Below are 24,823 nucleotides of genomic sequence, written 5' to 3'. Positions count from 1 at the left end.
CTGGGTTTGTTTTTGATTCGGTCATGAAAGACTTACAGGAGAGCAGCGGAATATGGATTACACTTGAAGCTTCTTCCTCACTGCTTCCTCGCCTACCCTCACTTTGTTTACTTTTTCACACTTCAAGGATAAAGTACAATCAAAGCTATCATATCTGGGGCTTTTTTTTTTTTTTTCTTCCCCTCAGTGAGATGTTGAAAGAGAGAAACGGAATCTAGGCTAGCGCGCTGGGATGAATTACGTCTGTGATGTTACGCGGCGCGGCTGGATGTTATTTCAGGAATGGATTGCTTTTTAGCGTGCGGAAGGCGCGTCTATTGCTCTTGCATAAAGCTCGACGTATTTGTAATGCGACTCGGCTCGGATGGATGAACTTCATGTTCGGTTATCGGCTAGCGTTACGATAGCGGTTGGTCTTCCATTTGATAATGACCCGAGGACAAACAACCAACCAGAGACTGGAGGTGTGACTTATTAGTTGTCATTCATTAGCTGCCCTCTCAGGGGCAAACTCATCACGGGCTCATCAGTGCGGCGTTGCAAAAAAATATGTACTTAATAATATTTAGTGCCGTAGTAACTGAGTGTCCGTGCGAGTGCGCGACAAATGAATGAAACCTTGTAAGTCACGCCTTTTTTCTCTGGTTGTGTTTTGTTGTGGTCGTCACTCGTATAGCAAATCAGAATCGCAAAAGATGGCTGATTTTGTCACATCGTGTTTACAATGTATTATTGTCAAGTCATGATGGCTCTTTTAGCAAATACGAAAGCAGTTATTTTGTTTTAGAAAATCACAAACTCACCCTTGAAAAATGCTGGGAAAAAAAGTTGTCTTGGTTTAGGATTCCATATAAACCGCCACTGGTCATCAGTTGCATTTTTATGCAAAAACCTCATGTTGCCTCCTGTCGTTGTTTGACAAATGCGCACACAATCTTTTGTAAGGCCTCCGTGACCTTGACAAAGGTAAAAACGTGCACTAATTGCACATCATTGCCACGAATGTGCGGGTCCAGACTGTTTTATATCTCAATTTGCAGCTTCAGGGCTGACACACAAGGCAGACGGAGGTGATGTTTTCGCATGTAACGGAGCCTCGCCACACAGTCGGAGCTCGTTATTCTGCGACTCAATGTTCAGTGTTCTGTTCACCCTGCGAGCAGCGGCCCTTCCTGTATGGGTCATTTGTCATTGAAGCCCAACTGTAGCTTTACTTCAGTCCAACACTGCGGCTTAGCGAGTGTCTCTCTAGTCTCGTCTGTTCACTTGTAAAGCAGATTTTTAATGAAGGGAATTTTAGCTCGTTGGGGCAAAAATTGGGACAAGCAGCTGCTCGATGAGGTTGAGAGTTATACCGACGACTACCGGGAGTATATTTGTGTCCATCAGGCAAACTTACTTAATTCCGAATTTGACTCAGCTTCTTCCTTCAAATCAAAGGCTCGAGTACATTGAAGTGAGCAAACTGGAGGTGGAAAAAGTCACTCAAGTTCATCATGCGGCATCATCGAGCTTCACTCAGATATTCTTTTTCGAGGAAGTTTGAATTTTTTTTTTTTAATTTTTTTTTCCCTCATTGCTTCGTGTCGAGTTCCAGCGATGCACTGTGGGGTTAATAAGCCAGCAAACATTTATGTAACCATCACTCACTGAGACGGTGTGGTGTGATACCTGGTGCAGATGGTGGCATAAAGAATGATATAATGGCATCCGTTTTGTGGCAGGATTTAATAGCAGGAATAGAACAAATCGCGACGATAAGTAGTCATTTCATAGAGGAAAGTTACAATGTTTGCATCGCAGTTATGACGGCCATGGAGGCGGGAGGAAGTTTGGGTTTCTTTTATATACAGGGTGGATTGATTAACTAGGCACTTGATAAGATGATAAGGTTAGCGCTTCCTGGTATTTATTTTTAATGAGAAAATGTACTTATTTGGGTCCATGAATCCAAATGACTGGCAATCAAATGTATTCCATATTCTAAAATACATAAAGGCACTGTTGAATATTAGCTTGACATTCCCAACCTGAGGTTTTCCCTTACATTCTGTGCACTAGTAGTTTGATTCAAAATTCACTCTTCCTCAACGTTATGAATAAGTTCTTTTATTAAAGAACTAGCCATTGTTTTCCTTTACCCTGCTGGGCCTATTTCCTCTGGAGATGAGTTTTGCCGGTAAGGGTGCCTTTTTAAATGTATTTTTTTTTTTTTTTTTTTTTTTGCCGGTGCTGCAGATGTAACAAAGAGAACTATCACAGGTCAGTCTCTATTTAATATTGCAACAAATCCTGTTGTAGCTGCTGGTGCCAACAACAATGTGGCGTTGGACATTGGAGCAAGGAGAGAAAATGTGAATGCAAAGAAGAAGTGGAAGTCTGTCCAGCGTTTTCATGCTCCGAGACAATCAGAATTAATTACTTGCCAATTTTTTTTTTTTTTTTTTTTTTTTTAATCTTCCCCGAGAATGAGTCCATCACTCCCTTCCACTTATCTTTAACTCTTGTCTGTGGCAGCTTTTTAGACTGTGAAATGGAAGCGGTTATTTTGCTCTCTTCTCCCTGTATGTTAATGACACGCTAATCTGTTCCTGAGCGAGCGCCTTAATGAGGGCGGCGCGCCCCTCACTCCGCTGGCTAGCGCCTGTTAAGCTACCATTATGGAAATAGCTCGGTATCATGCATCGTTCTGGGACCTGACAGAAATGTATGCCTCTTTCCCACTTTTAAAGTTTTCCTCTCCCACTTTTACAAGGCCGGGTTGCTCCTCTGAGGGATGAAGCGGGAGATAAACAAACATGGTAATGACGAGCACGGGGAGAGGCTTTGCGCATTTTAAGGTCTGCTCGTTTTCAGATTCGCTGAGGCACTTGCTCGTGCTAATAAATAGGTCGCGTTGGAGGATTGTTGGGGACAAAGGGCATTTACCTTGAGTCCAAGCACCACAAATACACCACTAAACTACGATTTGCTATTAAAGACACTCTAAAGTGAATTTGGACAATGGTTTCTAAAGCCATCAAACTGTATAATGTATGTGGTTGAGCGCATTGGTACAAGAAGAAGGCGGCCAAAGGACTTGAAATGGCGTTTACGTTATCTAGTTGTCTTACTCCTGTGGGGCGTTAAAATGTACTGCATATGATTGTGAAAGAAATCTGTGAGACAGTTGCCAGTTCTTGCATTATTTTCAAGTAATGTGTCAAATTGTGACTGACTTATTAGAAAACTGTCTAGAGTTTGGGTTGCCACCCAACTTGTTGTCGTTAATCAGACGGGGCTTAGTTGCCCACCAGCAATACTGTGGGAATGCAAACACACAAAACAAAACCATAGGATTGGCTTCAACTGCTGGAGTCAAATTCCCTCTTGCGTTTTAACATGCTGACAATTCAGTTGATTCTGATACTGATGGATGAATTTCATTAACGCAGTTCCTAATTTGGCTCAGTGGCGCGTATCGACTCGACTTGCCCGTATGCACTCTTTACAAGATCTTTCACTCGTGTTTAGCTTGAAAGTGCGAATTGGATGACGCGAGACTGATATCGCCGTCCAAAGATTTATATGGGAAGACATCACGCTTTTATTGATTTGTGTGCGTCTAGGTTGAAGCGGTGGTGGGTCTCTCGCCTCTCTCTCTCTCTCTCTCTCTCTCTCTCTCTCTCTCTCTTGCTTCACTCATGAAATGAAATTGCTCATGGGTTGGCTTCTCCATGTCCCTCATCACTCGATTTGCACTCTTCAACTTCAGCTGAATATATGTAACGGATCCTTCCTTAGGGGACGGGGTTTGTACACAAACACCAGCCACTCGAGGATGTAGGCTAGATAGCGTCTATTTTGACGCTGATGCTGTAGCGTCAATTATTTTATAAACAGCATTTGTGTACAGTCAATACACACGAGTGAGGGGCTGAAATCCACTTCTTGAAGTTTAAAAAAAAAAAAAAAAAGTAAATTTCTGGAGTAAAGAAGTGTGACTGGAGTTTAAGGACATGTAATACGAGTGGGAATTATGTAGGCTGATGAGAGGGAGGGGAAAGAGCGACGCGTCTCAAAGTTTTTCTTGCAATTTGCAGCCTCCCATTAAATTTACTGCCGGGACTGAAACCTCATGATTCCTCTTCAGATGATCGAAAACATGCCCGGGTCTTGTCTGACGCCATTTTAAAGCTCGTGCTTGGATTTAAAGACTTTGGGGAGGCTTTTGTTTCACGTTTTCAAGCCCGTCCATCATTAAACAATAGCAATTTGCCAGATATGATCTGTTGTGCAATAATATTGTCAAGCAAACGTTGACGAGGGAAATCTTCATGGGTTTTACCTTTTTTCTACGTGCAGTCTGTAAGGATAGGCTGGCACACCAACAGCCATCCGAGAGTTATATTTCATTTTTTTCCCTCATTTGATTATAAATCAAGCTTCTTTGTCATAGTCTGTAATATGGTAACAATTCCAATTTCTCTATATTCTCTGTGTGTGGGCTTTGTCAAGCACAGAATCATAATGTTCTGCATCAGAAAGTGCTGACTATCTACCACACCGTATTTAAAGTCTCCCGGCATCCAATAAAAGATGACCACAGTACCACACATTACATTATTTAACAACTTCAACGATAACGCTAATATTTCCAGAGTTTCTGCACGCAAACTGTGTAAGAAGAAGAAGTGCGCCGTACAACGCGTTTGACACGTATTGGTGGAGGTTTGTTGCCGGTAAAGCCGCTAGCAAACGTTCAGCCGCAAATGACGCATTGCAGACACGCCGGCCGGATGTCTGATGTCAGACCGGCGCTCGGTTTCTATTCAACATTGACCACGGGAAGGAGGAGGAGAGAACTTGAGGAGCTGTCATAGTTCCCTCGGGAAGGAGGGAAGGTTCCCATGTGAGTGATTGAAGGCTGAACGGAGGGGGAGCCGAGTCACCATTGGGGGATTTCTCAAGAAAGTTCAAAGGGGTGACTGGCTTTAACCTCAATGAATTATTCGCTGCGTAGCAGGTGTGGCGGGAAAGTTGCACGACTGGTGTCACCGAAGCTTACATTTCAAACCCAAACTGCAAGTTGTCCCCCCGATTCTGCAACTTTTCTGGTCACACGTATGTGTGCGCATGGATGCTCATGATTTCCATGTTTCATTGATGAAGGTCTGGGTCATCTGTCTGCTTTTTGTTCGTCTTGGGTAATTCTCTGATTGATTTGATTTTCTAGCGCACTGATGGCAAATTTGCAGGGCGTTTGTCCAACGTGACCCTATTATCGCCAAATTTGAAGAGGTCCAAGGCAATGAGGAAAGAGCACGGAAAAACTCCTCATTTGTTTAAAGGCCTTTTGAAATTACGTTGTACAAAAAAAGCAAACAAACAAAACGATTGTGAGTTCCTAAACACTTTGATGGCTACTTGAGTGCCAGGTTAAGGTCACATGTACAGCGCTACAGTAATACGCTTAAATAATGAACAAAACTTGTTTTCACACAAGCAGAATAACTAAATGTGAGTGTTAGAAAATGTTAAAAATACTGAAAATGTTACTTATTCCTCATTGAATACTTGACTTCTTTACACCTTTTAAGGATGTTTTCAAATGTCTTACTGTTTTTATTTCCTTTATTTCACGCGGCACAAATCTGAACAATTTGGAGTTTTGATCAGAATTCCAGATTGGATTGTGTTTGACCTCATAAAGTTTCAGTACATTCATCTTCACAAGTCCATTGTTGCAGGATTTGCATAATGCATTGTATTATACCCGATATAATGAACTCATGGTTATTTATTCGTCATCTGTAATTCTTTATTCATGCACACGTTATCAGCCAAATTTAGGAGACCCGACTGGATTAACCTCACAAAATGATTCCAGCTGTAATATTCACACTCTTTCCATTATTGAACATTTGGTGGCTTTTACAGCCTCAGTGACTGTCAGCGAATAACTTGTCACAATGTCATCAGGACGCCTTCCTTCAAAACAGCTCAGAATTCAGTTGTTGGTCAGTTAAGTTGTTGACTAAATACTGTGGTGGGTTTGTGTTAGTTCCGGTTGTGGGCCCCAAGCGCACAAAGTCTTAGCTTGTGGCCGCTGCTCGACAGGGGGGGGGGGGGGGGGGGGGGGGGGGTTTGGACAAAACATTCTCTGAATATTTTTGAGGCACGCCTGGAGGCAGCCTGTGCACGTATCTGCATCGTTGGCTTTGTGTCTCTACTATTCTTGTTCCGAGTGGCCCACTGAGCGCAGACAATTCCTGGCTTTGTGTGTGTGTGTGTGTCATGCTGTGTACTGTACTGAAAGGATCGAGGGGGACAAGGCGTGTGAAAATCCCACCCTGGTCTACCTAGCGACAATCAGCTGTGTGTGTGTGTACGTAAGAGAGTGAGTGAACGCTCCATGCTGCAACAAGCGCACTCTTTGTTGTCCAATACATAATGATTCTTTATTGTGCTTCTAATTCATCAAGTGGGAAAGCTAATGAGCTGACAAACGGCCCCAGACGACATCCCTGACACACACCATCACTTTCTCCTGCCATCTTGCCAGCACATATGTAGTTGCATCGAGAACGTTGTGATTGCTATGTTATAGACTCGTGAATATCATTACATGGTGTGCACAAATAGACACAATAAGCTCAATAAATGGTGTTAAGTCACCTCTCTCTATCTCAGTCGATCGCAACTTACTTTTTTTCTTTGTAGTCATCCAAATCATGGTTGAATGATGGGAACTGGACTCTTCTTGTTTGCTAAACGTGTTGGTCTTTTGGATTGTTTCACTGAAATGTTCATAATGTATTTTATGACTATTACACTATTAGAAATGGGTCCCCGCACAACCTTCCCTCGGGATATTTAATCAAGTCGCCATCCGTTACCCCCCCCCCCCCCCCGGCCCCCCATTCATTTTCAGCATTTGTCTTTGTTAGCGTTGTGGGTGACTTGGGACGAAAGTCGGGGTACACCCTGGACCGGTTGCTAGCCAACTGCCGGGCCCAGATAGACAAACAAGAATTCACACTCACATGTACTTCTATCTATGAAAAATTTAAATTGTTCAGTGAACGTTAACGTGTTTTTGGAGTGTGGGAGAAACCTCGAGTACGCAGAGGAAAGCCATGTAAATACAGGGAAAATAGGCCAACTCCACATAAGGACTCGCGCCAGAACCTCTGAAGTGTGTGCAGGACATGCTTGTAATCTATCTTTTGTATTCCAAATCATTCATCTCCAAAATTTCCCCAAGAGGTAATGCTATAGATTTGTTGAAAAATGTTTTGTAACATGAAGAATAGAGTTTTAGGTATAGAACCAACACCTGATTGAGCCACTTTGAGTGCATTCGCCCATCAATTGCATCTGTTTATTGCGTAATCCGAGCCTTTTGATGTGGGTCACATGAGATACCGAAGCTAGCTGGGGCAGTTTCAACCTCAGGGGAAACGAGCCATGATTCCTTTGTTCCGGGCCTCGCCACAGGATGTGGCAGATTTTAATTTGGGAGGTGATTTGGTAGTATGTGCGCACACAAACAAATGACCGCTGACCATGGGCAGGCGGGGCACCGGCGACCTGATCCCTCGCTGACGAGACCAACAAACAAATTAGAGGATGTGATTTGCTTAGATCATGGTTGCTACCCCCTCATGAATCCAGACTGATCTCTGTTGCCGATTGATCTGCTGATGCGTTTAATGACTGCTGAGTAAAGATGAAAAGGTTTCACCTAATCCGTTCCCTCTTTAAAAATGTAATATTGCGCTCGCGGTCCAACATACAGTAAATGGGACCTGTAACCAGCTGCTGTTTCCGTTTTGGGTTGATTGTTGTCCTTTGTGCTCTCACCTCCCCCTGGGTGTAGACTTCCGCCGTGTTTTCCCCCACTAATTGGTCCGCTGTATTCACGCGGGAATACGCGGCAAGGTAAGGGGGTCGGTTGCAGCCAAAGCCGACGCCGAACTAAATGTCGGCGCACAGCTGGGTTAAGGATGGACGGCTCAATGACGGCTTGTTTAATACTGTGGTGGGTTTGTGTCACTTGGCGGATGAGGTGAGCCAGTGCAACAGCGATAAAGGAAACACAATAAAGCCAGGGTGCGTTCATTGTGATTGTGTTGAGAATTGAGAGTGGAGCGCGAGGCAGAACCACCTTGACGCGAGGGAAGACCTCCCATCATGTTAGTGCAGCCTGCAGGCAACTATTGTGAAGCAGCGTGTAGTGTGTGACGGGAGGCAGGTCACGGGCAGTCAGTCATCGCAGCTTTACGCCATTGTGTGTGAGAGCGAACGAGCGAGCGAGCGAGCTTGAGTTTGATTGTGTTTATGAAGAAGCGATGGCAGTGCGTCGTTGCTTTCGGTCTTTTTAGCTGTACTTTTGGTTTTGGGACGTAGGCCGAGCTAGACTTCGGACATTTTGCTGCGGATTCAGGGTTTTTCCCTCACTTCATTGAGAGTAATATTTGGATCTGAACAACCAAAACCCAAACGTAAGCCAATTTTTTTCGGAGTCCAGATAAAGACGTGGATGCAACAGTTTACTCCCTCTCTTCCATTTTGTTGATGGCCTTTTACACCTTTGTACGGAATGCAGGTATTAAAGTCCTGCCTTGTACGATGTTAATGCCCCCAAAAATATACATAAGCAGTTATTCGGTAGACATGATGGCATGGACCAAAACAGATCTTTTCTTCCAAATTTTCATTTTGCTGGTGAAACCTCGTATCTCCAAAACGACCACTTCAGGAAAGCAAAGAAAAGACGTTTGTCAAGACGTAAACATTGCGGCGTCAGAGGGCAAAACGTTTTCAACACTTTAGAACAAGGACCACCGCATGGGGACAGATTAATAGTATTGATTTGTGGAAAAACTATGAAATGACCAAATTTTGGACATGTGCGGTTTCGGCCCGACGCCGGCGATATGACGTGACTCCGCTGCACACGTTCTTGTTTAAACATAAGCGTTTGTAGTACTAAGAATGCCTTTTACACTATGTTTTAGTGTGTGGTACAATTATGAACGTATACATCTGCTGAATCAGGAATTCATCGTGTCCGGGCGAGGAAGTCTGCTTTCCCCGAACTTGTCCCATCTCTCACTCGACAAATCCAAGCGAATCTTTAAGTATTGTTTTGTCCGTCTTGTTTTTTTCTCACATCTCCCCAGGTAGACAGAAGCTTACGCTTCCCTCTTTTAAGCTTATCAGCTATTGTTTGCTTCCCGTTATGTTTTGAGTTTAGACACGCATCGACGGAGCTGTCAAAAAGAAAACGAAAAATGTAAGCGGGATAAAGAATTTTTGGAGATGGGATTTTCAAAGCAAATTTATTCCCAGATATTTCATCCAACGAGGATATTCGAGAGTTATGCTGGCCTTTATGCGCTCTTCTCATGTACTAATATCATCATACAAAGTTTGACAAAGTCTTTCCCTCGTGTTTGTTTTCAAGACTGGAATGTGAATCATGTACGTTCGAGTCTGCGCTCGAGTGTTGATTGACGCTTTCTAGTGTCTGCCTTTGACAGCCCTCATTTGTAATTGTCAGCAGGCTTTTAGAAGATGTCTGACGTTTTTGGGTTCAGTGTTTGTCACGTTGTGATGGCTCCAGCGCAACGCTGTGCGCGAGGACACCATTTTTTTCAGCCACAACTCTTCTGGGCTGTTTTTCAAGATGGCTCAGGAGGTCACGGGAAGACCAAACATCCTAAAAAAAACAATGCCAAGCAAACTATAGCAGCCGGCAGCAGTGTTTGCTCAATAGGTCATTGAAGATATTTCATATTGTAGTCAATTTGTTTTCCATCACACCAGCATTGTTTTTTTGGTTTTTTTTTTGGTGGTGGTGGTGGTGGTGGTGGTGGTGGTGGGGGGGCTTAAATAGATTCAAAGCTTTTTCATTCATTTCAACAAAGAAAGAAGTCGTCACTATATTAGATTATTATAATAGATGAAAATGTGCAAGTGGGCTCAACTGAAGTGCTTTTTTTGTGTTCATCCAATATCACGTAAAATATTTGAAGAACCCAACCACTTCAAAAACATTTTATTTTTTTAAAAATGTCTCATATGAATAACTGACAGAAGCCAATGTTAAGATGAACGAATTTGCAGTGCGTTCGCTGTGCCCGTTTTGATTTTTTGAAAGTGACCCAGCAGCTCCTGCTCCCGAGTCCCCTCCAAAGGTATTGAAATGACGAGGTCAATTCATTTTGTTTTGTTGTATACTGGAGACATTTGAGTTTCATATCAAAAGACGAATATGAGACAAAAGTTCAGACTTCCACTTTTATTTAACGGTATTGACATCGAGTCCAGAGGAGAGTTTGTTTGAACCCACTCACTCTCAAGTGAGCAAAAGTATTGGAATGTATGACTGACGGGTGTTTCTGGTTGCTCGGGTGTTGCCTTTTAGATTGATTGCTAAAACATTAGGTAGTGCTTCTTTTTGGCTTTGGGTTTCACCTTTGAAAACCGCGTTGTTGGTAAATGTGAAGACCAGTTTGCTGTCTATGGGGCACCAAACCATTTTGAAGCTGAGAGAAAGGGAAAATGATCACAGCTATTGCACGAAAATTGGGCATACCCAGTACTACAAAGTGGAATTTCCATTTAAAAAAAGAAGAAAGAAACTAGTGGAGGACCGAGCAACAGACATCAAACAGGTCAGCCGAGCAACAGCCAAAACCAGTTGATGACAGAAACATTATGAGAGCTCTGAAGAAAGACCCAAAGACAACAGTCAGTGACACCACAGGGCAGTGGCGAAGGTATCACAATCCAATCTTGGAAGAAGACTTTGAGAGAAGAAATATACAATACAGGCCATACCGCAAGATGAAAACCACTCATCAACGAAAAGGATTGGAAAGAAATACAGAAGGACAGAAATGAGCCACAAAAACCTTTGGAACAAAGTCTCATGGACTGATGAGACCAGGATTAACCTCGACCAAAGTATGGAGAAAGAAAAGATCTAATTATGATCCAAAACACACAAGCTCAAATACGGTGGCGCTCATGTCACGGCTTGGAACGGGTCCACTTGTCGGTCGTTGTTGCTGGTCGAACTCACGTTGGTAGCAGCAGAGTGAATTCTGAAGTCTGCAAAATGATTCTGTCTGGCAATTGACTGAAACTAATTGGGAGAAGGTTCATCTTGAAACAAGACAACGACCCAAAGGACTTCATCAAGCAGAAATGTCAGTGGGTCGCCGGCTTGATGCAGTTATTGCAAGCCACCTAATATGAAAAGTTAGTCACATAAAATCAATTCAATAGTGTCTTTTATTCACTTGAAAAGTGGGTGGCTTCAAACAAACAAACAAACGGTGCTCTCTCCCCCGAGTTGTTTATGACATTTGCATGTAAACACCTTGAAACAAAAGCTGGAATTCGCAACTTTCGTCTCTTATTCACGTCTTGATCTGAAACCCAGTTATGATCAAAGTACAACACAAACAACAAAAAATTGACACCTTTGGAGGGGACTGCACCAACAAATGCAGTTTCATCCAGGGAATCGTATCTGAACCTTTGGTATAAAACACTGATTGTATTTGCGTGAGCCGTAACAGAATGCAGTCTGTACGTCTTGCCGTTCGTGTGGAACGATGAAGTTGTCCAAATGTCTCCTTTCTTTTTGAAAGTTTGTTTTCCCTTCTGTTAGTTTATGCTCTCTAATGTGTTGGGATTCCCTCAGCATGTAACCTACATACAAATGATATTCTCTGACGTTCGGAACACCGCATCCAAGTGAATTAATCATGATGATCCTGTCTTCTTGCTGCTTTCCGTTCCACAATCTTTCCAGTTCTGGGGGATCGGTTGGTCCCCGCGCAACTTTGACTTCAGCGGAGGATGAGAATCTTGATGCCTCTGATTTCGCCGCAAATACTGCCTGCTTTTGAACGCTGGCTTTGCATATTGCCGCACAGATTGCGGAGATGCCATCACACATTGGAAAGTAATTCATCAAGCCAAAAAATGCAGATACGTGGGCTTAGTCGTACAGTTGAACCCCTTTGGTCAATCCACAGTCCACGTGGGAAACTGGTCGACCTCAAATTTGCTTGAATTTGAAATATTTGAAATTTGTCACATCTTTTATTTTTCTTGCTTTACAAAGCAGCCAAAAAAGATGGTCAGTGAGCTGAATTCTTGCGAGATTTGCAGGTTTTTCACAAGACTCAACAATATCATCAAACATTTTTCCATAGCGATCACCTTTGTCACAGGTAATCTTGAGCCTGTTCTAAATGACTTTGGGAGAGAAGCTCGGACTAGTGTTCCAAGCGATGAGTTGACACGTCAACTTTACCACTCCGTACTGACAATGAGAGCTTGAAGTCGGTAAATTCCCAATCAGCTATTGATGGGCAGGGTGGCAATTTTTTGCCTTATTGCGATAAAAGTCTCCTAACAGGCCACAATCAAGGAAATAACACTTGTTTTTCGTTTATGGTTAAGTTATATGATAACTTTACTTCTTTATCATCTTGTCCCAAAAATGTAACTGCTAATTTTGACTATCCTCTCCTGATACCACATTATGGCTTTAGTTTAAAACACTTAAATATTTTGATATAGTGAAGGATATGATGGGTGAAAATCATGACGCCGCCCACGAAGGGTTAACAACGCGGACCCCTCGCAGAAACCCAACAGCTGGTGGAACTGCGTAGCGAACTGTAACACATGCACAGAAGGGACTGGACTGCCTGCTTAGATGATGAAATGAGGTCACGCATCCTTGTTGTGAAAATAAACGGAATGTTGCACCATGGCGACACCCCCAAATAACATAACCCCTACTGTTCAACCTGCAGACGTGCCGGGCGCTCCGCTTTATCCTTTCAGTGGCTCCACCCGCCAACTTGCTTAGCCAATCGCACTCAGGGAGCTTCACTGTGTCGCCGGCGGTCCAGGGAAAACGGTGGCTAACACAGTACTGTCGCTCGCGGCGAGCCTGCAGTGTGTTGCGTGAATCGGAGTTAGACTTCTACAATTTCCGGCGGTCCACGAGGCAACGAGCGTGTCTAAATCTGACTGGTTGAGTGAATCGGAGGGCGGCTTGATTAGTCCATCTTGACTCAACCATAAGCACCATTGACCACAAAAAATACAACTAAAAATCTTCAGTCATTCACCCCCTACCCCGGACCAGTCAATCAATCACAGGGCACATGTTGACACGCACACAGAAAAAAAAAGAAAAATCACAAACATTCAAACATTGCATGCTTTTGAAATGAGCGTGGAAAATCCACACAGGAAAGGTTGCAGCCAAGATTGAAACACAGAACCTAAGAAATGCGAAGCAGTTGTGTCGTGTACCAGTTCGCTCTCCCGCCCTCATTTACATACTTCTTAAATAATTTCAGTCGCCCCAAATTTAAGAGCCGCTGGCACGTTTGACTTTCGAACTTCCGTATCGTAAGTCTCCAGAAAATGGATGCCAGTCGGTGGAATTCTGCGTGCGTGTAACTGGTAGTCAGTCAAGAGCTGCCATGAGGAGCGTCACGCCTCCTATCCCCATTAGTGTTAGCCTAGATCTGTCAGCGGCTTGCTGCGTCCCGCCTTGGCAGAATCCCAGCCCTTGAGGAACAACGGGACGGCTCCGTCTGTACGCACACCCGGCCGGCACTGCCCGGGTCGTCTAGCCAGACTGTCATCCTCCAACTCCGCAACGTGTAAGTGCGTCAGATGCTCGTCCGTCCGTCGTGACACGCAGTCTGCATTTTGAGCTTTCTACACCTTTATCACAAATCGGTGGATCTTTCTTCATCACGCTTATGAAAAATTAGTAGCGTTGCTCGTACGGCCCCGCCGATGTCATTTCCCCCCCCCCCCCCCCGAGTTGAGTCATCCACAACGGCACAACAAATTAATAAGTTGCTTTATAGAGGCTGTCCTTGCGGCGCTCCCTCTGCAATCGCTTAATTCAAGCATGTCCTACATTCTCCCTCTGCTGTGCAGCCAAGAGTGGGTTGGGGGGGGGGGTTGGGGGGGGGGGAGGCCCTCTGATAAAGAGATTTTCTCCCCCATGCACTTTCCTTTCTGAACTTTTGACATTGCCTGGAATTAATATCGCTGCCATTTATTCGCTGTGACACGGCGTCGTCCAGCAGCCAACCACCCACCTAACCGGTCAGTTCCAGGCCTGGAAGCCTCGTTTGGGCTCCCAGCTTGCAAAAAAAAAAAAAAAAAAAAAGAAAGTGCCGACAACTGACGTGCTGGCTCTTTGAGACTTTTTGTGCAATTACTTTCTTCCCCCCAACAATGTCGGTGTCTGCCCGTTATTTTGTTGCTGTTATTGATGGTACTTTTGAGGACACGGGATGCACTTTGGCTTCAAGACAGCAACTCACAATCTGTGCTGCACTCTTTTTCCTCCTTCGACGAGAAGGAAGAAAAAGAGCGGAGCGCCTTTTTGATGTTCCAAACAGTGGACTTTTTATTCAGCTTTCAATTCTGCGATGCTGTGATGATGACATCTCACTGACCGTCCTCCATTAGGGAAGGCTGAAGGCCGAAGGCTGTGTGTGCGCTTGACTGTCGACAGGAAAACAAGAGTAGCTTTGGGCAAGGAATATGTTTTTTTTTTACCCTTCCATGCTTTTTGGGGGGGTTTTCTTTCCACGCACACATCGTATATTTGGCCAGAATGTCTTCATAATAGTGGGATGTATTAAATGATGAACAACCCATCTGTATTTAAAATATATTAATAACCTGTTTGGCATTTGTAAATGGATCTTTGAACCTTGATCAATGTTTCAGAGAAGGAAAAGTGCACTTTTCTTTATCGTCTACACAACTATCACTACGCCATAACAACCGATATGATTTCAATCGCGTTTTCAAGATTCCCTTCTAACCTTGGAAAGCCTCATAAGCCCTTTCTGCTGGAACTCGTGCAAATGTAGTGGGAACACAAACAGTTCTCAGGACTTTTTCAATTGCCCTTTCGAACGCTCAATTGTTAAAAAAACAAACAAACAAACACCCCCGCAAATTCAAAGAGGACCACCATTGCTACCATTTTCCTGATTTTAACACCCTGGTAAATCTAAAGTCCAATTTTAGCTTGGGTCAGATTTGGCTCGGAACAGTTTTGGTGGACATAATTTTGGATATAATTTTGGTCATCAAATTTCAGGGTGAAGGAACGACATACAAGGTGTTTTTTGAAAAACTGTCAAATGTTAAAATGTGTGTGTTTTAAGAATGCAATGATTTTGTACTAAAAAAAAGAATACGATGAATGATCTCACTATGAATAACTAATAATCATCTACCGTGAATGGGACCTGTACAGCACAATCAGGCAACGGGAAATGAAAACTGAACAGCAGAGGTGGTGTGGTTGCATAACTGGCGCCCGCCCGGGAGTCGGCACACACCGGTCACCGTTTGAAGTGCCGCTGATTAACATCAAATGAAATTCAGATGCTCCGGCTGGCCTTTTCAGACATTGGGGGAGTTATTTACTTTTTTTTTTTTTTTTGCTTTCGAGCTGAAGGGTGCGACGAGTTCATAGCGTGATGCCGTCACCTCCGTGTTTCACTGCACGTGCGTTGTTGTTCTTATGGTAATGACATACCTTTTGGAATTATGGCCAAAAAGTTCAATCGAGTGTATTTATTTATTTTTTTTTTAATTGCAGTCTTGCTTCCTCGCCCAGATAGGTGAAGAAATCTTGTTGTCTCATGTCGTACGCAGCCGGTAGTCGCCAGAAATTCCTCGGCCTCTTTTGGACTTGCAGCTCTGGCCGATGTCACTTTGCCGTCTTTTACCCACTGGAGGATGACTGTCGTCATTGCGTTGCACTGCATATTGAATATTGAATGGCTCGAATGCCTTTCTTTTTTTGTAATTTTTTCGCCTCCGTGATAGCTTTGAGCAATGCGATCCCTCCGACGCTTTGGAAGGCCACGATGTGGGCTGTGAGACCTCCCTCCAAAAATGTCATGAAATTCCTCCTAGAACAGATGAACTTTATTTGGGATTAATTCGAGGCTCTCTAAATGGCGACGGGTGCGTGATGACTACCATATAACACGAGTTCCAATGGGATTGGTTCATTTTGCCCTCCTTCAGCCATGTATTTCCCCAATCATGAGCGTGCGCACACGTGTATCCACTCTCAGGGTTATAAAACTCGCTTCTCTATGGGTTTGAATTTGTCTGATATTTTCACCCTCACACAGAAAGGATATGAAAGACCTGGACACATTTTTTTTTTTAGACATGCCGATAGATGTCACGTTGGAGACGCGAGTGCAGTAATAATACGTGAAGGATTTTCTGGAACGCGCCAAAGATCGTCCAAACTTGTAACTTAGTTATATTTATATAACTTTTTGCTGCGTGTCCTAACCGTGTCCTTCCTCTCTCCCAAGGTCCGGGAAAATGTCTTCATTGAGTTTAACCACCAGGAGCTGCTTGAGTTCTACAACAAGGTCGGTCTGGGATTTGTGTGTGTGTGTGTGTGTGTGCGTGTGTGTGTGTCTCCCCCCCCCCCCCCCAACATCACCCCAGCCCCCGCCCTTACTCAACCTCATCTTTCTTGCAGCTCGAAATTGTACAAGGCCAACTGGATTCCCTGACTTGATGGTTGTGAAACACTTGGGCGCACCCTCACACACTTTGGTTGTGGTTTACTGACCGCTGACAAGAGATCTGTAAGAAAAACAACACAGCGCTTGAATGGAACACATATTATGTCCTTCACTCAAGAAACATATCATAAATATGATTGTGTGCCGCATTTTTTTTTTTTTTCATAACTGAGCTGTTTTAGAAATGGAAAGTCAGATTTTTTTTTTTGTCACTGAAACAATTCTTCAATATCTTAAAAATGATAATTGTTGTCTGTAAATGGGTTGTCACTTGTCAAGAGATTTAAAAAAAAAAAAAAAGAAAGAAAGAAAAGAAAACATTCCGAGGGTTATGAGGAAATTAATGTTGAAATACAATTTTGGAGGCAAATAAAGTAATATTGAAACAGTAAAATCTGATCTGGAGGTGAAATCTCTCAAAGAGTCATTAATTCTCACGAAATGAATTTCTGGGAAGTGTACGCACGTGGATGATAGGTCCTCAGTTTCTTTTCTTTGAATGAATACCTTTTGGATATTGACAAACACTTTACTTTTGACGCCATTGGGCATATTTCCAATTTAGCACTTGCTCACTCACTAAGTCGAGAATCCAGTTATCGAGTATCTCCTGACCTTCACATCGCGCAGATGGGTGAGCGTCTAAACACACATTTGGACCAGTATGACTTTCCAAATACACTCGTACCTCTACTTACGAATGTCTCTACTAATGAAAAAAATCAGGTTACAAAGTGGATCATTTGTGACTACAAACGGGTCCCGTGGCCAGCGGCCAGCATCGCAGCTCCACGCCGTGCAGAGCAGGCGGCGAGCCTCGCTGGCAAAATCCCACGGCGAGAAAGCAGAGCACAACAGGTCCATTGAGAGAAAGTCTTTGGTGAGTTCTACACGTCACAACTCTGATGATGCAGACGCAAACTGAGCTGCTCCCGTTCTGTTCGTCACGCCGCATTTTGTTGGGGCTCTTGCCTCTCGCTGGTATTTAAATGTTGGTTTTGACCAGATGGTACAATACTTTAAAAGTAGCATTTGGAGGTTGGACAGTATTTGAAAGTCGAGCACGTCACGATGCCATTGAGACGTTTTGTAAGTGATGATGAGTCAAAGTTGGTTCACCGATCCAACTTATTTTCTTGTAAACGTCGACAGTATTTGGCAGCTAACAGTGTCGGGGTTGAAGGAATATCATGGAAAAACATTTAGTTAAAAAGTCAACTAAATTGTAGTCACATTACTGGGACAAAATGTACAGTGTATTTCCATTTTTAGTGCTTTTGGAAATTTCCACGATGTCAATTTGTTAAAAATCGCCACAAAAGATCACATCTTTTTTTTTCCCCCCTAGTTAGACTCATGAAAACTTGAACACAACAGTTTCATTTTTATATATTTTTCTCTTTTTATGGACCACTCACTTATCTGGGTTGTTAAATGAAGCGATATTGTCTACTGATACTGTGCACATTTGTCGTGATTTCAACACGGTTATGGCACGGTGCTTTTCCACAAGCTATGTTCATTATGCAACAATGTCGTTTTATATTATTTACGTTTCATCATGTTTTGTTACCAGTTTATTATTAATGTAAAAAAAAAAAAAACAATTGTGATTAATTCCAAAATAATGATGAATGCTTTTTTGAGGAAACATCCAAGGGTCCTGTTAATTCATTCATTCAAAATTTAAAAAAATGAAAATGGATTGAAATTTAATGAGTTATCTTACATTGGGGGGGGGGGGGGGAACAAATCTGACATTTTCAAAGTAATCTTCCCAACACCGTCCACCAGTAAACACAACTTTCTATCTATTACATCAAGAGTTCCAACCTTCTTTTAACAACGCGAGTTGACGGCGCCATCGCCGGTTGCGCCCAAGTCGTGCCCCCCATTTTGCCTTCTTAGTAGCCTCAAAATGTGATTGGTCAACAGTGCCACACGTAACGATCAATCGGTTTGTCTGCTCGTTCTAGGTTGGACTGATCCAGATGGAATGGCCACGTGTCCCAATATTTTCATCCATTTAGCGTCGGAACATTTCGAATGCACCATACGGCGGATGCGTGTTTTTGTGTTTTCGCCGGCCAAAGGGGGTCCAAATGAGAAAGCGGCGCGGCCGCGGCCTCCATTTTGACAGCGCAGTGTGAGAGAAAATTGGATGCTGCCTCCTCCAATTTGAAGTCCTCCGCCGTACTTTCAGAGCGCCGAGCTCGTCGAGTGCCGCTTGAACGCGGTCATCGCCGCGCATTTGCATTTCAAAGTTAGCCCGAGTGCACACGGCGAGCACGCCGCAAAATGTGAGTTTGTGTTTGGGGGTTGGGGGGGTTCGCTTGAAATGCTTTGGTTTCGAGGTTGAAATTGCACTGAAATAGCTGCTCCTGTGTTAGCGGACCTGACCTCTGCTTTTCCGTGGATGGGACGTTGTCCTTTGTTGTCTCAAAATTGAAGCCGCGATGCGTCTTCTTGTGCTGGCGACGACGTTGAGATGCTAATGAGATGCACGGCTGTATCGTAGACAATCGTCCTCCGTTTTGATTGTGGTGGCGGTCGGCGGTGCTGTAGAACTGCAAATCTAGTGGCTTCTCCTTTTGTCTGAAATGCTCCATTTACAGGTGTAATAATCAACATTTTGTTCCATTCATACATATCTGATTGTGTCAATCAAAACTGAGAAGTATTATTCATCATTGTAAACGCAGTTTTTTGGGGGGGAAATGCAACTCGCATCTTTCATCTTATTACAGTGGATATAAAATGTTGACATTCCAGGTTTTTGTGAGGTATTTATAGGTATACATTTTCATAAATGTCTTCATTCATAGTTTAACCGTAAATACATCCCAAAAGAATGTAATATTATTCCCAGCTCATCTTACAATGTTACCCTTGCGTATAAATGGCAACTGGGCACGTACATGCACAAGACTCTCCAGAACAACCCAAGCTAACCTTAGCTTCCTCTCAAACGTCTCATTTAGTCAAGATGGATCACTTCAACGTACTTCCTTGACACTTATTCAGACAGGGCTTTAGCGGCATCTTGAGGCATTTTAGGCCATTAGAGAAAGGAAAATGCAAAAAAGTGACCATAAGTTGTCTGTCTGGCTGTAAAATGGAAACATTGCTTGAGTGCGTTTGACTTTTCATACATGACTCACGCGGTCACGTCTCTTTCTTCGAGCAACGTCGGATTCCGGCAGCCACTTCAAATATCCCTTTTTTGGTTTCTAAGACAAAAAGTGGCAAGTCAGCTTTTGCGCTTTGTGGTTTTTCCATCTGGAAAGCGAGCCTTTTGACACACGGCTTTGAATCATGGTGCCTGCGGTGATGGCTTTTGCAGCAAGACGCAGCGGCAAATGCAAAAAAAAAAAAAAAAAAATTAATGAGAGTCTTCCCTGCGTGTTTCTGCGACATTTCCTGACGTCAACGGCCTTGCAACTGCCTGCCTGGCCCGGCCGCTGAAACTTACCCCAACGCCAACTTCCCTATCTGGCCGTCCCAGCCCCGAGCGCCGCTTGACCCCCGTGGCTTCCCCTCAGCCGCCCGGAAAGCCGCTTTCCTAGCTTCTCTACCTCCGGGATCGCAGCCTCCTTCTGGATTTGGCGGTTATTATAAGTCCTCTTTCCTCTCTCCAGTGAGTTTGCGTTCCGTCTGCCCTGAAATATGAATGACCTCCTTCCCCGCCGCGTTCTTAGCTTGCTGCGTCCGCCACACGCAGCGCTCGCCATACCCTGATATAACCCAACGAATTTGTTGAGGAAAAATCTCGAATTTAATTCCTCAATCAATATTAAATGACCGAATGATTTGAATAATTCACACACGAGCGAGCGAAATCGTGATTTAAAATTCTGAATGTTCAGAGAACTTGATAGAAAGCGTACTTTTTCACAGGCTGGGTCAAAGTGGACCGCAGTCATTCATGTTGAACGGCGGAATGAGTACACGTACGCTCACAAGTACGAGGAGCCAATCGCAGTTGGGCAAATGATCTCAAATCCAATCATTGCGGATCAGCTGCGGTAATAAAGTCACGACATTAGCAGTATGGCCATTAAATATCACCGGGGCAATGCTGCAGTAAATAGCCTTGAGAGTATATTTTTAGTGCAACTTGTTCTCATTTGTTAATTTCTCCCCCCTCAGGAAGTCGTTGGTCAAGCGCAAATGCAGTCTGAGTCACAATCATTACTCACTGGCCATAACGTTATCCAATCAGGGCTGGGCGAATAGTTGATTTATATGCAAACGGACGATCAGCGTCTTATGTCTCATGTTCAAAATGTGGAGCACTTTCATTTATTGTATCGTTTTTCTCAAAAGTGCTCCAAAATTCAAGTTGAGTTGAGAAATTCTGCTGCCGTTTCGCTTGGCGTTTGCGCGTATTGACACGTCCTATTATCTGTCATCGGCGAGCCATTTGCAAAGACGGGCTTTCCTCCATCCGCGAAGGCTTCTGCTGCTTTGGCTTTGTGTGGCTGTCCGTCGTGATTTACGACCGTCCCTTTTCACCGCTTACTGTTCCTCTCCTCTTTTAAGCCTCTGGTCTGCACTCCTCCCCGTTTTCCGACCATTTCGAGCGTCGTTATTGTCGTCCGCCTCCCGTGTCGCGCATCCGCACCCTGCCCGGTTGGCACAAATTGGCGCAAACAAGTCCAAATGGAAAGACACGGTCAACAAGTGTATATCTGCATTTGGTCCACTTCCCCGCACGGGCGGCCTGGTCCGCTCCGGTTTTCCGGCCAGACCCCACGTGCGTGATTTGCATAGTTTGCCGCGTTCCGCGCCCTCGACGTTTTCTCTGTGCGTCATCTTTTTCGTCTCGCTCGGCCCATTTGGCTGATTGCGGGATAAACAAGCGGCCTGGTGGTTTTGATGCGGCGTCACGACGAAGGCTGAAGCTTGAAGTGCCCTTTTAAGATAGTTTTAGTTTTCCTTTTTCGGGCGCGAGTCACTGACACTGCAGTCCGGGGCTCATTTTGGAGGCATTTTGTGTGCGTGTGTGTGCACTGATGTATTTTGCATAATGCAATATTTGGTCATCTTTGTGTATTGTAACTAGGCACGGTAATTGATTGTATTTACTCATTCTGATTCTCTTATCGACCCCGTTGGCTAATGAATTCTTATCGGGTAAGGTGATAGAATACTACAAATGGGGTGGGGTTGTTACAGTATATGCATTATGCACTCATAATCTGTCATGAAGAAAAGTAAATGACTTACCTCTTGACAGGTCTCAAGAGACCAAAAAATTCAAAGTAGTGTTTGTGTACCTCACAAGATATCAGCGTGCCATGGGAAATTGTTCAGTTCCACTCTCATCGGTCCAAAGAAAATGAAATGTTTGCGGGTTTTTTTTTTGCGCACAACACAGCACAATTAAACATTGAGATGGTGAATAGAGAGATTTCGTCATTCCTGACAGCTTTCTTGGAATCCACCAGGTGTACACGGGTTTCACTTTTCCATTCAAATTGAGCCAAAACAAATTCAGACAAAAGAAAGAAAGAAAGAAAGAAAGAGAGAAAATATTGGGCCAGGTTGTGCACGATTATAGGAAGCCACGCTTTGAAAGCGCTGCTTCCAGAAGTCGGGGAACCTGAATGAGGATGGGAGCGCCATCGCCAGTCGCAAGCCCCACTCCCGATTGCCGCTTCTTCACTTCGAATATCTTTCTCTTCCTCGCTCATCCTCGGTGTGACGTGAGCTCGGTCCTGGCTGAGAACCAGGCTGAGCACCGTGAATGCGCCGCTTCTTTTTTTCCCTTCCAAAAAGGAATCGATTCGGGGAATCGTCAGGGAAGCAAACCAATGAATCGAAATACTGGCACATGAGTGTCAAAAAAAAATTCAATTTTTTTTTTTCTTTCCCCCACATTTCTTGAGCCAAGGCACAGGCTGTATCTTACACTGAACGCGTTCATGACATACTTGCATAAATATACCGTCCAGTACATCGTCTCAGTGGAGTTGAACGCAGCTGTAATTCTCTTGTGTGAAAGGCAACAAGTGGATATGCGGACTAATTGTACCGACTTTCATCCAGCGTGAGAAGATGAAATCATTCTTGCTGGCATAGTTGAACCAAGTTATTATTTGTGTTAAATACCATATTTTCCGCACTATAAGGCGCACCTTCAATGAATGGCCTTTTTAAACACTTTTATTCATATGTAAGGCGCATAGAGTTGATGCTACCGTAGAGGCTCGGGTTACGTTAGATGCAGCTGCGCCAAAAGCGCAATGTATAAGGCGCACTGTCTGCTTTTGAGAAAATGTAAGGCTTTTAGGTGCGCCTTATAGTGTGGAAAATGCGGTCAATGCAACAACTGATCAAACCGAGCGCAATTGAATGAAAACAGGTTTGCAAAGCAAACTTGTTGCTTAAGTTTGGAGTGGCAAAACGTTTTGAGTTCAATTGATTTTTCCTTCCCAAAAGTGCACACCGCAAAGACTTTCTCGGTGGCAGAAATATTTTTGTTTACAAGCACCGGGTGTTTTTCTGCGCTGCTCGTGAGGAGCGTCGACGTCTCCGGGGCGGAGCCGCCGCTGCCAAGACGCGGACGACAGCCCCGTCAGCTCGTACTAATCATCAGTCCCTGCGGTCACTCTCCCACCGGCACTTCCTCGCTGGCTCATCATCCTCACCCGTCTTTCGCGATACGACAGCACTTGACTTTCTTCTGTCTTTTCGCTCCTTTTTGTCAGGCTGTGTTGTTTACTCGTGAGCGGGATTCAAATGTTGTTGTGATTCGACTGCGCCTGGGATTGTGTCAACTTGAAGGACACTGCAGAAAATGACACGAGCATCTTTTCCACAGTTAAAAAACGTTCCTGTCTTCGGAAGAATTTTGCGACAACTATCTACGGTATCTATGTGTCGGTCTGTTTGTGAAAGGAAGGTGACCAGTCGGTTTTGAGCCTTCTGCGTCCGTCAAAGCAGGACTAAGCACTTCTTCCCCGGTTCGGCTTCGAACGGGTGGAAACCTCGACAACGTACTGACGAGGGTCCGCGGCTTTTTGCCGGACCTCCGGTCGTCTGACAAGGGATCCGAACACCCAACCTGTTTTAAGAGAAGCAACGGCGTTCTGTCCATCGCAGATGTTTTCACCTTGGGCCTGCGACGTCCTCCGCAAGGTGATGTCGCCTTGAGCGTAAAGAGTCTGAACGCAGACGGCGCGGCGACATGTGGCAAGCTCACTGGCGCCAGAGATCGCCTTCCTCCTCTGTCCCGTCATCCTTTCATCCCGGCATGCCTCTTGAGTGCTGCTTTCCAAGTTTTCAACACTTATAATGAATACCTTTTCCTTTTTCTGCCTCCAAATCCAGTTTCATTTGTTTAAAATGTTTTCAAAAGTTGTCTGGGCTTACACAAAAAAAAAAAAAAAAAAATCGTCCCTTAGCCGGAAATCCGGTAGGTATTTGCTAGATTTGCAGTCACATTAATTTGAAACTGATTTATATTTGAATCTGTTTGGTTAAGATCTAACTGTAATAACTAGTTTAAATATAATTAGATTGAATGTGACCCAGAATAACCAAAATGTCTGCCTGTTGGTGGTTAGGAGCGTTACTAACTGCAATTCCTTGAACACGCTCTGTCTGCTTGTTTTTCCCCTCATAAGTTTTGCAGACCCAAGTCAGTCGACGGGAACAAGATGACATTTTCCGATATGACGCAGATTAGCGAAGGCCTTCATCTGCGCGTCATCTCAGGTTCATTTCACAGGGAATGACGGCGATGTTCAGCACGTCCCAGAGGAGCGCGCGGCAGGTGTCGGCCCATCTCGCTCTAATTCCGAAAACAGACGGAGCTCATTAAAGGACGCCCGGCCACGACGTCCGCACGCGGGCGTCCCCTCGTTACATTTCCGATTTAGTTTGTCCGCCCTTATTCCATCAGCTCGGCGGAATTCTGCAGGGGGATCGTTCACGAGCTTGTTAACGTGATGGCCGCCGTTTGGTATTCGGCGTCACGCGTTGCTCCCTTAAGGCAAGCACGCGTTGCCGGTCTTCTCAACAGCGTCCTGTTGGTTTTCGGCAAAGCACAAAATGTTACTCCTGCGTGCGATACACACACGACGTATTTTGAACTCGCCTTTTTCCTTGCAGCTAAACACGGCAAATAGCCAGCCGGCCCGCTCAAATATTCACCAAGCCGTTTATGTGTTGTGCCAGTCGAGGTTTTATAACTT

At 44.2% G+C, this 24,823-nt stretch overlaps 1 protein-coding gene across 1 annotated transcript in view; it reads left to right on the top strand.

Moving 5' to 3' along the window:
* Window positions 1-17,012, top strand: part of commd10 (COMM domain containing 10) — a 44,327-nt gene extending 27,315 nt beyond the window's left edge. The window contains exons 6-7 of the mRNA XM_061818348.1: window positions 16,404-16,463; window positions 16,577-17,012. Coding sequence (XP_061674332.1) covers window positions 16,404-16,463; window positions 16,577-16,615 — 99 coding nt within the window. The 3' untranslated portion in view covers window positions 16,616-17,012. The remainder of the gene's footprint in view (window positions 1-16,403; window positions 16,464-16,576) is intronic.
* Window positions 17,013-24,823: the final 7,811 nt, after the last annotated feature.

Source organism: Syngnathoides biaculeatus, chromosome 4 (genome assembly GCF_019802595.1).
Source record: "Syngnathoides biaculeatus isolate LvHL_M chromosome 4, ASM1980259v1, whole genome shotgun sequence".
NCBI lineage: Eukaryota > Metazoa > Chordata > Actinopteri > Syngnathiformes > Syngnathidae > Syngnathoides > Syngnathoides biaculeatus.
The sequence above is the reverse complement of the archived record's forward strand: the minus strand, read 5'-3'. Positions and strand labels throughout refer to the sequence as shown.